At 45.1% G+C, this 14,934-nt stretch overlaps 1 protein-coding gene across 2 annotated transcripts; it reads right to left on the bottom strand.

The window, feature by feature from the left end:
* Positions 1-249: 249 nt before the first annotated feature.
* tspan16 (tetraspanin 16) lies at positions 250-14,239 on the bottom strand. Of its 2 annotated transcripts, XM_031898062.1 has the most exons (9): positions 14,030-14,239; positions 11,177-11,221; positions 8,419-8,483; positions 5,971-6,177; positions 5,673-5,747; positions 5,036-5,143; positions 3,865-3,999; positions 3,240-3,323; positions 250-1,142 (listed from the first exon to the last, which is right to left on the bottom strand). In XM_031898062.1, the coding sequence occupies exons 3-9, from the start codon at positions 8,473-8,475 to the stop codon at positions 1,086-1,088; spliced, it is 723 nt and encodes a 240-aa protein (XP_031753922.1). In that variant the 5' UTR covers positions 8,476-8,483; positions 11,177-11,221; positions 14,030-14,239; the 3' UTR covers positions 250-1,085.
* Positions 14,240-14,934: the final 695 nt, after the last annotated feature.

The following is a 14,934-nucleotide window of genomic DNA, read 5'->3' as shown; positions in this document are numbered from 1 at the left end:
CTTATCCCTGGTAAAAACAGAGTATTCACTGACGCAAGTGGAAAGGAGATTCCATAACCAGCGTAGAAGGGGCTCTATAGCGTAAGTGTAGTCAAGTTGCAGAATTAGATACGAGGGAAGTGGGGAGGGGGGTTAGGGGTGATTTCCCACAAGTTTTACTATCTGTCACATGACAGGTTCCTAGTACATATATATATATATGACCCTGTGTATCAGGAACACTTTCCTTTTACCAAACTGACACATGACAATGGTTATTATCATATAATATAATTACATGTTATTACATATGTCTCAGCACACGCCTGTACAAGGAGCATCACATGTACAGGGCTATAAATATATTTCTATTCCATTTGCCAGTAACTAAAATAGAATATTAGAAATGGTTTCATTTCAGAATAAATACATGACTGCATGAACACCCATCTGGTTCCCTTCATCCAACCCCTGATGCTACATATAATGATGCTACATATAATGATGCTGAGTATCTCCAAAGTGCTTTGGGGTCATATAGACAGCATTACATTAATGGGCGGAGCTATGTAATCACATGAAATACAGCAGTCGCCCTGCTCTGCGCAGAAAATGACATCACTTAAATGACCAGTAGATGGCGCTGTTGTTCCAAATCATCATAGGCGCAGTGTGAGAATTACTAATATCTGCAAAACTAGAAAAATAATCATTCATGTAAATTGCAAAAATACTCAAAAGAGCAATCTATTTACATAACTGGCTCCAAAAGGGGTGGAGCTTTCCTAAAATAGAGCTAGGTTTTAGGATCAGGAATAATATATATATACAGGGTGTATGTATAATAAATGCCCATGTTTATAAGGGTGATGTGACCTTCCCCATTCTACTATATCCAACCCAAGTCCAAGAAAAGTCCACTTCACCCTGTAGCTTTGGGACGAGAAGGGGTGGAGTCGGGGAAACAAGGTGCATCCAATGAAAGGAGAGCAGAAGTTGAGAGATGGCAGCAATTCAGTAGCCAATCAGAGGGATGACTGGCTGCATTGCGCTGCATCCCTGCTCATGGTGTCGATATCACAGGAGCCGCCATGTTTAGTTAGGGATCAGGCACTGTTGCCGATGTGGCAGAAAAGCACGAGAGAGACAATCATGGCTGCGAGCTGTGAGGGGTTAAACAGAGAGAATGTTCATCAAGGTGCCCATATACAGACAGAGGAGGTTGGAAGGTGGCATAGGGCACAGAGAGCTAGGTGCCATACTGTGGGCCCATATCGAGGGGAGAAGGTGCCCATATACATACAGAGGATGGGAGTGGGTGGCATAGGGCACAGAGGGCTAGGTGCCATACTGTGGGCCCATATCGAGGGGAGAAGGTGCCCATATACATACAGAGGATGGGAGTGGGTGGCAGAGGGCACAGAGGGCTAGGTGCCATACTGTTGGCCCATATCGAGGGGAGAAGGTGCCCATATACATACAGAGGATGGGAGTGGGTGGCATAGGGCACAGAGGGCTAGGTGCCATACTGTGGGCCCATATCGAGGGGAGAAGGTGCCCATATACATACAGAGGATGGGAGTGGGTGGCAGAGGGCTAGGTGCCATACTGTGGGCCCATATCGAGGGGAGAAGGTGCCCATATACATACAGAGGATGGGAGTGGGTGGCAGAGGGCACAGAGGGCTAGGTGCCATACTGTGGGCCCATATCGAGGGGAGAAGGTGCCCATATACATACAGAGGATGGGAGTGGGTGGCAGAGGGCACAGAGGGCTAGGTGCCATACTGTGGGCCCATATCGAGGGGAGAAGGTGCCCATATACATACAGAGGATGGGAGTGGGTGGCATAGGGCACAGAGGGCTAGGTGCCATACTGTGGGCAAATATTGAGGGGAGAAGGTGCCCATATACATACAGAGGATGGGGGTGGGGGCATAGGGCACAGAGGGCTGGGTGCCATACTGTGGGCCCATATCGAGGGGAGAAGGTGCCCATATAATACAGAGGATGGGAGTGGGTGGCATAGGGCACAGAGGGCTAGGTGCCATACTGTGAGCCCATATCGAGGGGAGAAGGTGCCCATATACATACAGAGGATGGGAGTGGGTGGCATAGGGCACAGAGGGCTAGGTGCCATACTGTGGGCCCATATCAAAGGGAGTAGGTGCCCATATACATACAGAGGATGGGAGTGGGTGGCATAGGGCACAGAGGGCTAGGTGCCATACTGTGGGCCCATATCGAGGGGAGAAAGTGCCCATATACATACAGAGGATGAGGGTGGCATAGGGCACAGAGGGCTGGGTGCCATACTGTGGGCCCATATCAAGGGGAGAAGGTGCCCATATACATACAGAGGATGAGGGTGGCATAGGGCACAGAGGGCTGGGTGCCATACTGTGGGCCCATATCAAGGGGAGAAGGTGCCCATATACATACAGAGGATGAGGGTGGCATAGGGCACAGAGGGCTAGGTGCCATACTGTGGGCCCATATCAAGGAGAGAAGGTGTCCATATACATACAGAGGATGGGGTGGCATAGGGCACAGAGGGCTAGGTGCCATACTGTGGGCCCATATCGAGGGGAGAAGGTGCCCATATACATACAGAGGATGGGGGTGGGGGCATAGGGCACAGAGGGCTAGGTGCCATACAGTGGGCCCATATCAAGGGGAGAAGGTGCCCATATACATACAGAGGATGGGAGTGGGTGGCATAGGGCACAGAGGGCTAGGTGCCATACTGTGGGCCCATATCAAGGGAAGAAGGTGCCCATATACATAGAGAGGATGAGGGTGGCATAGGGCACAGAGGGCTGGGTGCCATACTGTGGGCCCATATCAAGGGGAGAAGGTGCCAATATACATACAGAGGATGGGAGTGGGTGGCATAGGGCACAGAGGGCTAGGTGCCATACTGTGGGCCCATATCAAGGGGAGAAGGTGCCCATATACATACAGAGGATGGGGTGGCATAGGGCACAGAGGGCTGGGTGCCATACTGTGGGCCCATATCGAGGGGAGAAGGTGCCCATATATATATACAGAGGATGGGGGTGGGGGGCATAGGGCACAGAGGGCTAGGTGCCATACTGTGGGCCCATATGAAGGGGAGAAGGTGCCCATATACATACAGAGGATGGGGGTGGGTGGCATAGGGCACAGAGGGCTAGGGGCCATACTGTGGGACCAGTATATCAGTATACAGTATATATACAGTACTTTGCTTGGGCATCACCAGGAAATACAGGGAATTACCTCCAGAGCGCAGATCCCCAGAGCGACCCCACCAACAATCTTCCCATTCCGGCTAAAGAAGTGCTCGAAGGCGGCCAGGCAGCCCTGGGGGGGGGTCACAGAGACAGTGGGTCATTCACTTGTACCTATACAGCCAGAAATACACATTCTTTCTTTGTTCTGTAAGGCTCAGTACTTGGAATATCCAGTACTGGGCATGGATATGCACTTTGAATAATGAAAGTAATACTCTGATTGGTTGCTACTGGTCACAAGACCTCAGCATCTTGCTCTACAGCTCTATAGCAGCCCATTAGGCTTAGCTTTGTATTAGATAAACTCTTTTAATGTGCAGTATCCTTATGGATTTTGGGGTACCGAGGATAAATACTAACTGGCACCCATTTATATATGCCAGGGCCTGGTATCTCTGGGTTGGCTGAGCACAGCCCTGTGCTTTATCTGTTGGTAATGTGGGAATATAGATAATAAAGAAGCACTTGGCTTTGTATATCTAATGGGTCAGGGTATGAAGCATGGCGTCCAATCACTGCCTGGCATCTATATGGGTACATAGGAATATGCCCTCTCTGGGCACAGGCACACTCAGTACAGTAACCCTCTGGGGTAATCCCATGGCTCCTACCTTCACATCAGGGTCAATTTTATACTTCTGGCACGGGCTGATGTTGGCACAGCATACGGGCGGGTACTGCTGGTTCCTCTGGTAATATGTGGAGTTGGTGAAATCCTCATAGCTATAGAATCCACAGCACTTCAACTGGGAGAGAAACAGTCAGTGTGATATGTATTGTTCCACTGCTTCTAGCAAGCTACTCAGCCCCGTTATACAGAGCGGGGAGATCATTATCGGCCTATAGATACTCAGCCCCATTATACAGAGCGGGGAGATCATTGTCGGCCTATAGATACTCAGCCCCATTATACAGAGCGGGGAGATCATTATCGGCCTATAGATACTCAGCCCCATTATACAGAGCGGGGAGATCATTATCGGCCTATAGATACTCAGCCCCATTATACAGAGCGGGGAGATCATTATCGGCCTATAGATACTCAGCCCCATTATACAGAGCGGGAGATCATTATCGGCCTATAGATACTCAGCCCCATTATACAGAGCGGGGAGATCATTATCGGCCTATAGATACTCAGCCCCATTATACAGAGCGGGGAGATCATTATCGGCCTATAGATACTCAGTCCCATTATACAGAGCGGGGAGATCATTATCAGCCTATAGATACTCAGCCCCGTTATACAGAGCGGGGAGATCATTATCGGCCTATAGATACTCAGCCCCATTATACAGAGCGGGGAGATCATTATCGGCCTATAGATACTCAGCCCCATTATACAGAGCGGGGAGATCATTATCGGCCTATAGATACTCAGCCCCATTATACAGAGCGGGGAGATCATTATCAGCCTATAGATACTCAGCCCAATTATACAGAGCGGGGAGATCATTATCGGCCTATAGATACTCAGCCCCATTATACAGAGCGGGGAGATCATTATCAGCCTATAGATACTCAGCCCCATTATACAGAGCGGGGAGATCATTATCGGCCTATAGATACTCAGCCCCGTTATACAGAGTGGGGAGATCATTATCGGCCTATAGATACTCAGCCCCGTTATAGAGAGCGGGGAGATCATTATCGGCCTATAGATACTCAGCCCTGTTATAGAGTGCGGGGAGATCATTATCGGCCTATAGATACTCAGCCCCGTTATACAGAGCGGGGAGTATACCGTTCTGCAGTAGAGATATTCATTATTCATTACTGTACCTCTTTCATGGTTGCATTCCATATTGTGGTGAGTTCATCACTTTCCCCATACTGGTAATGCAGGTATTTCACAGCCACGTTACCAAGGTACTCAATGAAAATTCGAGACTAAGGGAAAAATTAAAAGGTCCCAAACAGTGTCAGTGACTTCTTCCTCTCCCTGTATTGTATCTGTATCCCTCTGTATATTAGAGTGTAAGCTCTGCAGGGCAGGATTCCCTTCTCCCAATGGTTCCCTCTCCCTGTATTGTATCTGTGCCCCTCTGTATATTAGAGTGTAAGCTCTGCAGGGCAGGATTCCCTTCTCCCAATGGTTCCCTCTCCCTGTATTGTATCTGTGTCCCTCTGTATATTAGAGTGTAAGCTCTGCAGGGCAGGATTCCCTTCTCCCAATGGTTCCCTCTCCCTGTATTGTATCTGTGTCCCTCTGTATATTAGAGTGTAAGCTCTGCAGGGCGGGATTCCCTTCTCCCAATGGTTCCCTCTCCCTGTATTGTATCTGTGTCCCTCTGTATATTAGAGTGTAAGCTCTGCAGGGCAGGAGGTTCTATATTAACCCCTGAGCGGTTGCCCTCACCGAGTACCAGTGTAATTACAGTACCTCGTTACTGTGGGGTTCGGGGGGGGCAATGCTTACCACAGATGAGAATGCCAGCACTACCACAGCTCCTGCCACTTCAGCAATAAAAATAATGAGGATGATGATGAAGAACTGCAAGGAAAGGGCAGATATGATAGATATTGGGGTTACACAGTGCAGGTTATATGGGGCAATAGGAGGAATTAATGGGGGGAATCACTAGTAGGGAGGTTTATATAGCACAACAGGAGGGTAAGGGAAGAGTATATATGGAGCAGGATGGGCAGGTCTATCATCTATACAAAGGGGTGGAAGAGGGGCGAGTAGGAGTATATAGTATATAGAAAGAGCTTACCAACATTAACATGCAGCGGCTCTCCTTCACGGCCCCACAGCAGCCGAGGAACCCCATAAGTATAAGGAACCCTCCGACGGCAATGCACAGATACCCCACATTCACCACCTGCATGAGCTGGGGGGCAGCAGAGCCCAGGATCTGAAGAAAGGAGCCTCCATCCACCTTCACCCAGACACCGATGCCCAGTACAGCCACCCCGCCCAACTGCAACAACAGGGAAACGTTATCTACTGGGGCATCTACTGGGGTATCTACTGGGGTATCTACTGGGGTATCTACTGGGGCATCTACTGGGGCATCTACTGGGGTATCTACTGGGGTATCTACTGGGGTATCTACTGGGGCATCTACTGGGGTATCTACTGGGGTATCTACTGGGGCATCTACTGGGGCATCTACTGGGGCATTTACTGGGGCATTTACTGGGGCATCTACTGGGGCATTTACTGGCTCCTCCTGACTTTAACCATTATATCACATGCCTCTGATTGGCCATTATCTGATTATACTTATAGTGATTACATGCCTCTGATTGGTCATTATCTGAATATATTTATAGTGATTAATTGCCTCTGATTGGCCATTATCTGATTATACTTATAGTGATTAATTGCCTCTGATTGGCCATTATCTGATTATACTTATAGTGATTAATTGCCTCTAATTGGCCATTATCTGATTATACTTATAGTGATTACATGCCTCTGATTGGCCATTATCTGATTATACTTATAGTGATTAATTGCCTCTGATTGGCCATTATCTGAATATACTTATAGTGATTAATTGCCTCTAATTGGCCATTATCTGATTATACTTATAGTGATTAATTGCCTCTGATTGGCCATTATCTGATTATACTTATAGTGATTACATGCCTCTGATTGGCCATTATCTGATTATACTTATAGTGATTACATGCCTCTGATTGGCCATTATCTGAATATACTTATAGTGATTACATGCCTCTGATTGGCCATTATCTGATTATACTTATAGTGATTACATGCCTCTGATTGGCCATTATCTGATTATACTTATAGTGATTACATGCCTCTGATTGGCCATTATCTGATTATACTTATAGTGATTACATGCCTCTGATTGGCCATTATCTGATTATACTTATAGTGATTACATGCCTCTGATTGGCCATTATCTGATTATACTTATAGTGATTACATGCCTCTGATTGGCCATTATCTGAATATACTTATAGTGATTACATGCCTCTGATTGGCCATTATCTGATTATACTTATAGTGATTACATGCCTCTGATTGGCCATTATCTGATTATACTTATAGTGATTAATTGCCTCTGATTGGCCATTATCTGATTATACTTATAGTGATTAATTGCCTCTGATTGGCCATTATCTGATTATACTTATAGTGATTAATTGCCTCTGATTGGCCATTATCTGATTATACTTATAGTGATTAATTGCCTCTGATTGGCCATTATCTGATTATACTTATAGTGATTAATTGCCTCTGATTGGCCATTATCTGATTATACTTATAGTGATTACATGCCTCTGATTGGCCATTATCTGATTATACTTATAGTGATTAATTGCCTCTGATTGGCCATTATCTGATTATACTTATAGTGATTAATTGCCTCTGATTGGCCATTATCTGATTATACTTATAGTGATTAATTGCCTCTGATTGGCCATTATCTGATTATACTTATAGTGATTAATTGCCTCTGATTGGCCATTATCTGATTATACTTATAGTGATTAATTGCCTCTGATTGGCCATTATCTGATTATACTTATAGTGATTAATTGCCTCTGATTGGCCATTATCTGATTATACTTATAGTGATTAATTGCCTCTGATTGGCCATTATCTGATTATACTTATAGTGATTAATTGCCTCTGATTGGCCATTATCTGATTATACTTATAGTGATTAATTGCCTCTGATTGGCCATTATCTGATTATACTTATAGTGATTAATTGCCTCTAATTGGCCATTATCTGATTATACTTATAGTGATTACATGCCTCTGATTGGCCATTATCTGATTATACTTATAGTGATTACATGCCTCTGATTGGCCATTATCTGATTATACTTATAGTGATTACATGCCTCTGATTGGCCATTATCTGATAATACTAATTAAGTCAGGGTACAATTTGATGACAGGGTGCCCCTATGCCAGTTGCTGCTGGCAGAATGGAGCAAAATAACCTGCACCCCTCCCATGAGGCCTTCAGCCCTGTATTCATGACAGGTAGGCGGTACATGGGCGGTACATGGGCGGTACATGGGCGGTACATGGGCGTTCCCTTGCAACTAAGTTACCCTAATTTAATTAATCACAGGGGGTTTCTGGAGGTATCTCTCCCCTACCCTCTCCTGCCTCCTGTCGTTGCCCTCCTACATTTACATTTCCTATTGGTTTCTCTCTCTCCAATACTCACAAATATGATTCCATTGAACACAAACATCATGGTCTTGAGGAAGGAGAAGCAGCCCATTGTGGTACCTGAAAGGCTCGGAGCAAGGAGAAATGGATGTTATTGGACATTCCCATAAGCAGTCAGTAGTAGTGTCTGTATTAGGAGGAGAGGTAGGTAACCCTGGTGTATGTAGTGCCAGGTATCTGGGGGTGCCCCTGGCACAGCTATTAACCCTGCCCAATCCAAGTGCAAAGGGAAGGCTTTGGGATGTACCAATCATGGGACCCCAACCGTTGCATATGCCCAGTGATGGGCCGAGGGGGAACTAAAGAAGAATTGTTTTTCCTCAAATGTCCCTAAGTTGCCACCGTAGCCATATGCCCTATATAGAAAATACAGCCCTGTGTATAAGGAAGTACTGAGTGGTAGGTGCCCCTGGTATTAGCGGTAGGGTATACACCTTATACTTGTGTATTAGGGGAAGGGAAAAATAGGTGCCACTGATGGGGGAGGGGGAGGTTGGTACTTTTATGGTTGTGTATGGGGGGAAGAGTCCATTTATTAGCAGGAGGGAGAGGTAGGTAGGATATAAGGGGAGACTAACGTGTCTCTGACCTCTGATAACTTCTCCCCAGAGGCACAAGGAAGTAGCAATAGAGTTGGGTTACTGGGGAAATTCACCTAAAAATTAACTTTTAGTAACTTATAACCATCAGCTCCACAGCTTGGGACAGGGGGGGGGGGGTCTGCTTTATTCTTCCTTTAATATTTATTTACCTCTTAAATGAATTGCCCCTATAAATAAATCATTACCCCCCCCTAATAAATAAGTTATTACGGAACATTATTTCCAGGCAGTAATGCAGAAATATTATAATAGTGTCCCATTAATGGTTTAAAGTGGGTAATTGTGCCCATTGGCCGGCTGAAATTTTTTCAAAAATGGTGATATATTTACCAGCTCTTTGACTTATAACCATTAATATGTCTATAAATGTATAACCATCCTCACAAGAACATTCCTAGTGACCAGTGGTGAGTAATAAGCAACATTATGGGAATATTGAGCCATGCCAAACTTCCCCCCACCGTGATTCCCCCCGCCCCCTGGGGGCAATTCATCAAAAAATCTCCCATCATGCTTAGCCAACAGTTGTACTGGGAATCCCCGATACAGAGCATTGGAGCGTCATGGAACATTCCGGAATGTACAGGGACCAACCATTGGATCATACAGGGGGACAAGGACCGCACCAACACGCCAATGTGTTCCTCACTCAATGGGATTTTTAAATCTGCCCAATTCTTGGCCAGATATAGTTCAGGCAGGTTTATTATACTATACATGGGCCAATAAGCTGCTGCCCAGGTCTGGAGGGAGCATGTTGGTCCATGTATGGCCAACTGTACTCTGGTTACTCTAGTATTACCTGGCAGAGTATTAATATTATTACTTAGGATGTAAAGGTTTTGACTGTCTGCACAGAGGGATTCAGCTCCATTATTGCCAAGCAGACAAGCAAAGGATAAAGAAGCGTAAGCTCCACTGGGGCAGGGACTGATGGGATTGATGTACCTGCCCCCCCCCCTATCTGTGCATAATGCTGACAGACACCAAAGAGGAGGATTCTGGGTGTTTAGGGCTCCATGCCTGTAACAGGGGGCATGAATGGGGGAGAAAATGGGGTTTTTTCCACTGTGCCATTAGTTACGGAGAAGATCTAAAGGGCAAGTTAACCGGCGCAGGGGTATAAATGCCTCTGGGTATAATGGTTTCTCCGAATCCCCAGGCCTTGTGCCATAAATTGGGAGAATCTCATCACATAAACAAACAATTCCCTGACAATCCTGCTTTTGTGTAAATAACTCAGCCGCTCTCACTTTTATTCTCCTGCAGGTTCCCTTCCCTCTCTGTGCTCCATTCCCATCCCATCACTTTCCTCTATTCTCTCTTTTATTCACCTTCATGCTCTCCCCTCTCTTCCCCTTATCTTCATCTTCTCTATACTCCATGTTCAACTGTAGGCTCCGCACTCCCCCCCATAGTATCACTCCTGCTTCTCTCAGCACTGCCCCCCAGCCCTATGCTCCCTATCCCCTTATGGTCTCTGGAAGGAAGAAGATCAAACCAAGTGAGGCAAGAAGCCGGGGGAGCACAGAGAAGGGGGGGGGGGGGGGTAATAATAGAGTTAGGGAGCAGGAAAGAGAGAAGGAGCAGTTGAGGGAGAGGAAGAACAAGGAGAACATAATAAGGATGAATAGGTGCAGACAAACTCGAAAAGTCGAGAGTCAGAAGGCAAAAAGAAAGGTTGGGGTAGAATGAGTGGGGTCAGATTATGGAGGAGATTAATTAAGAGAATTGATTGCAGCAACAGATAAAGGGAGGGGTCAGATCTTAGGGGGAGGAGTCAGACAAGAAGATAAAAATTAAGGAGATGAAATATCAGACAAGAGTGATAAGGGATTCATTAGAGAAGCAGCGAAAGTAGACAAGTTGAGGGTAGAAAAATATATAAATTATAGAAAGGGGAGGAGTCAGCCAAGAGGGGGAGGTGTCAAATGAAAGAGGGAAAAGACAATATAAAATTAGATGGACGAATTAGTCAAGGGGGGAATGTAATGGGTGGAGTTAAGTGAGGCGAGAAGATGAATGAGGCGGAGTCACAAAAGATAATGAGTAGTTTTAGGTCAGAATAGTGGAAAGATATTTTAAGGCCTCAGATTACATTGTGTAAGGTGTAATTAAATCTTGGCCAATTAAGGAACAAACCCACAGTACCTCAACCTCTGTGCGGCAATTTGTATTTGTGTCGGTGCCTGATTCCTGTAGGAAGGGACAGGGAAAATAAGTGAGAGGCTGCGGTACTTGTTACATTGTACAGCAGCCCCAGGCACTGACAGTACACTCCTATACTCTTAGTATCCTTAGTATCCCTAGTATCCTTAGTATCCTTAGTATCCCTAGTATCCTTAGTATCCTTAGTATCCCTAGTATCCTTAGTATCCCTAGTATCCCTAGTATCCTTAGTATCCTTAGTATCCCTAGTATCCTTAGTATCCCTAGTATCCCTAGTATCCTTAGTATCCCTAGTATCCCTAGTATCCTTAGTATCCTTAGTATCCCTAGTATCCTTAGTATCCTTAGTATCCCTAGTATCCTTAGTATCCTTAGTATCCTTAGTATCCCTAGTATCCTTAGTATCCTTAGTATCCTTAGTATCCCTAGTATCCTTAGTATCCTTAGTATCCCTAGTATCCTTAGTATCCTTAGTATCCCTAGTATCCTTAGTATCCTTAGTATCCCTAGTATCCTTAGTATCCTTAGTATCCCTAGTATCCTTAGTATCCCTAGTATCCCTAGTATCCTTAGTATCCCTAGTATCCTTAGTATCCCTAGTATCCCTAGTATCCTTAGTATCCCTAGTATCCCTAGTATCCTTAGTATCCTTAGTATCCCTAGTATCCTTAGTATCCTTAGTATCCCTAGTATCCTTAGTATCCTTAGTATCCTTAGTATCCCTAGTATCCTTAGTATCCCTAGTATCCTTAGTATCCTTAGTATCCTTAGTATCCCTAGTATCCTTAGTATCCTTAGTATCCCTAGTATCCTTAGTATCCTTAGTATCCTTAGTATCCTTAGTATCCTTAGTATCCCTAGTATCCTTAGTATCCCTAGTATCCTTAGTATCCTTAGTATCCTTAGTATCCCTAGTATCCTTAGTATCCTTAGTATCCTTAGTATCCCTAGTATCCTTAGTATCCTTAGTATCCTTAGTATCCTTAGTATCCCTAGTATCCTTAGTATCCCTAGTATCCCTAGTATCCTTAGTATCCTTAGTATCCCTAGTATCCTTAGTATCCTTAGTATCCTTAGTATCCCTAGTATCCTTAGTATCCTTAGTATCCTTAGTATCCCTAGTATCCTTAGTATCCCTAGTATCCTTAGTATCCTTTGTATCCCTAGTATCCTTAGTATCCTTAGTATCCTTAGTATCCCTAGTATCCTTAGTATCCTTAGTATCCTTAGTATCCCTAGTATCCTTAGTATCCCTAGTATCCCTAGTATCCTTAGTATCCTTAGTATCCTTAGTATCCCTAGTATCCTTAGTATCCTTAGTATCCCTAGTATCCTTAGTATCCTTAGTATCCTTAGTATCCCTAGTATCCCTAGTATCCTTAGTATCCCTAGTATCCTTAGTATCCTTAGTATCCCTAGTATCCTTAGTATCCTTAGTATCCTTAGTATCCTTAGTCTCCTTAGTATCCCTAGTATCCTTAGTATCCCTAGTATCCTTAGTATCCTTAGTATCCCTAGTATCCTTAGTATCCTTAGTATCCTTAGTATCCTTAGTATCCCTAGTATCCTTAGTATCCTTAGTATCCTTAGTATCCTTAGTATCCTTAGTATCCCTAGTATCCTTAGTATCCTTAGTATCCCTAGTATCCTTAGTATCCTTAGTATCCCTAGTATCCTTAGTATCCTTAGTATCCTTAGTATCCTTAGTATCCTTAGTATCCATAGCTACAGAGACAGTGAGGAGGCATAGACTCATTGCTCTGATGCTCTTCCACTGGTTCCATTATGATGTGATCCTTAGCCTGGGGGTCAAACGACTGGTTCAGCCCGATTTGGCCTAGAATGTAAGTGACCAAATTGGGGCTAATATTTGTGTATGTCCATCTTAAAGGAATACTGCCATGGGAAAACATGTTTTTTTCAAAACCCATCAGTTAATAGAGCTTCTCCAGCAGAATCCTCTGTTTTTCCCATGGGGCTAGCCTTTTTCTTCATTTCCCAGGGTGCCACAGCCATGTGACCTGTGCTCTGATAAACTTCAGCCACACTTTACTGCTGCGCTGCAAGTTGGAGTGATATCCCCCTCACCCCCAGCAGCCGATCAGCAGAACAATGGGAAGGGAGCAAGATAGCAGCTCCCAGTAGGTATCAGAATAGCACTCAATAGTAAGAAATCCAAGTCCGGCTTGGGACTCCTCCAGTTACATGGGAGTAGGAGAAACAATAGGTTAGCTGAAAGCAGTTCTAATGTGTAGCACTGGCTGAAAGCTCAGACTCAGGCACAATACACTGAGATGGCGCCTACACACCAATATTACAGCTACAAATACATTTGTTGGTTCAAGAATAAAAGTTTAAACGGCAGAGGGAATTATTTGCAGGGAGGCAGAGAAATCAAATCCGACACTGGAATGGGAAATTGAGTCAGAGAAGGAAGAGAGGAGCCCAAAAGGGGGACAGAGAAGAGATTGGGGAGAGGAGAAATAACAGGAGTAGAGGAGTCTGATAAGGTGAAGCGGAGGAGTCAGGAAAGGGGATAATGAGCCAGAAAAGTCAGAGAAGAGACAGAGACAGAAGAGTAGGAATGGGGAGTGGAGACAGGAGAGGGGGGAAAGGTGGAGGAGGGCAGTGATGGTAAGAGGAAAAGAATCCATAAGGGAAGGCTGCCTAAGGTGTAGGGTTTTTATGTTGTTTACTGAAAACTTTACAAAATCAGAAGTAACAGAGCTTAGGCTGACACGGCAACAGTACGGGGGGGGGCTGCGAGCACAGAAAGGGGCAGGAGGGGCACAGAGACGGCAGGTGGTATTTTTGGCAGGGAATGAAGTTACTCACCTGTCAGGCGCAATCTCTATCCCCGCTGTGTGACTGCCACTTACTGTTCCCTCTCCTGGTAACTGCCAACCTCACTGATCTCTCCTAGAAACTGACTCTGCACCTGAGGCAAACTCCTGGGATTCACCCCCGGGGGGGAGGGACAGCGAGGGAGGGGCAGCGCGTGAGAACTGGCAGTACCAACACTGTGTAGCTCTCTCCTCTGGGGCTGTGAGCGAGGGAGACAGGGTACGGCATTGGGGGGTAGGGACCCTCTGGGTGGGGCGCCGCACTCGCACAAGATAATGTTTGATGGGCACTTGATGAGGATTTGGCACCTCTATGGGGGCATCACTGACCCCTAGTGGAGGGCAAAAAAAATTAGAATTATGTGCAATGATGTTGGAATTCAAATTGTAGAAACTTTAACCTTAGGCACCTGTAAGGGGACCTGGAACCTGCGACTTTCTGAACTACATCTCCCAGAATCCCCTTCAAAACAGAATCATTGACTGCACTGAAAACAGTTTGGGTATGTATGTATAACTTTATTTATAAAGCGCCACAAGGGTACGCAGCGCTGTACAATCTTACAATATACACAATTACACACAGGGAGGGCAAGTGTTATAATAAATACAATAAATATATATAAATGCACAGGGAATAAGTGCCATGTGGTATGAGACACAGTAGGAAGGAGGTCCCTGCCCCGTAGAGCTTACAGTCTAAGTGGTTGGGTAACATACAGGCACAAACTGGGAGGTAAGAGTGCACTAGGTATGGGTACAGGATGCATCAAAATGAACTGCTAATAAGCCATAATAACATAGTAACATACATAGTAACATAGTAAGTTGGGTTGAAAAAAGACATACGTCCATCACGTTCAACCATAATGCCTATATATAACCTGCCTAACTACT

The sequence above is a fragment of the Xenopus tropicalis genome, chromosome 3 (assembly GCF_000004195.4).
Source record: "Xenopus tropicalis strain Nigerian chromosome 3, UCB_Xtro_10.0, whole genome shotgun sequence".
Classification (NCBI taxonomy): Eukaryota; Metazoa; Chordata; class Amphibia; order Anura; family Pipidae; genus Xenopus; species Xenopus tropicalis.
Note: the sequence above shows the minus strand (reverse complement) of the source record. Positions and strands in the feature narration are given on the sequence as shown.

Excerpts from the sequence above, each read along its gene's own strand:
- tspan16 (XM_031898062.1), bottom strand. The coding sequence starts at position 8,475 with ATGGGCTGCTTCTCCTTCCTCAAGACCATGATGTTTGTGTTCAATGGA. Across the intron at positions 4,000-5,035 it reads GGAATGCAACCATGAAAGAG|TTGAAGTGCTGTGGATTCTA; the intron begins GTACAGTAATGA and ends TTTCTCTCCCAG. Across the intron at positions 3,324-3,864 it reads AAATTGACCCTGATGTGAAG|GGCTGCCTGGCCGCCTTCGA; the intron begins GTAGGAGCCATG and ends ACCCCCCCCCAG.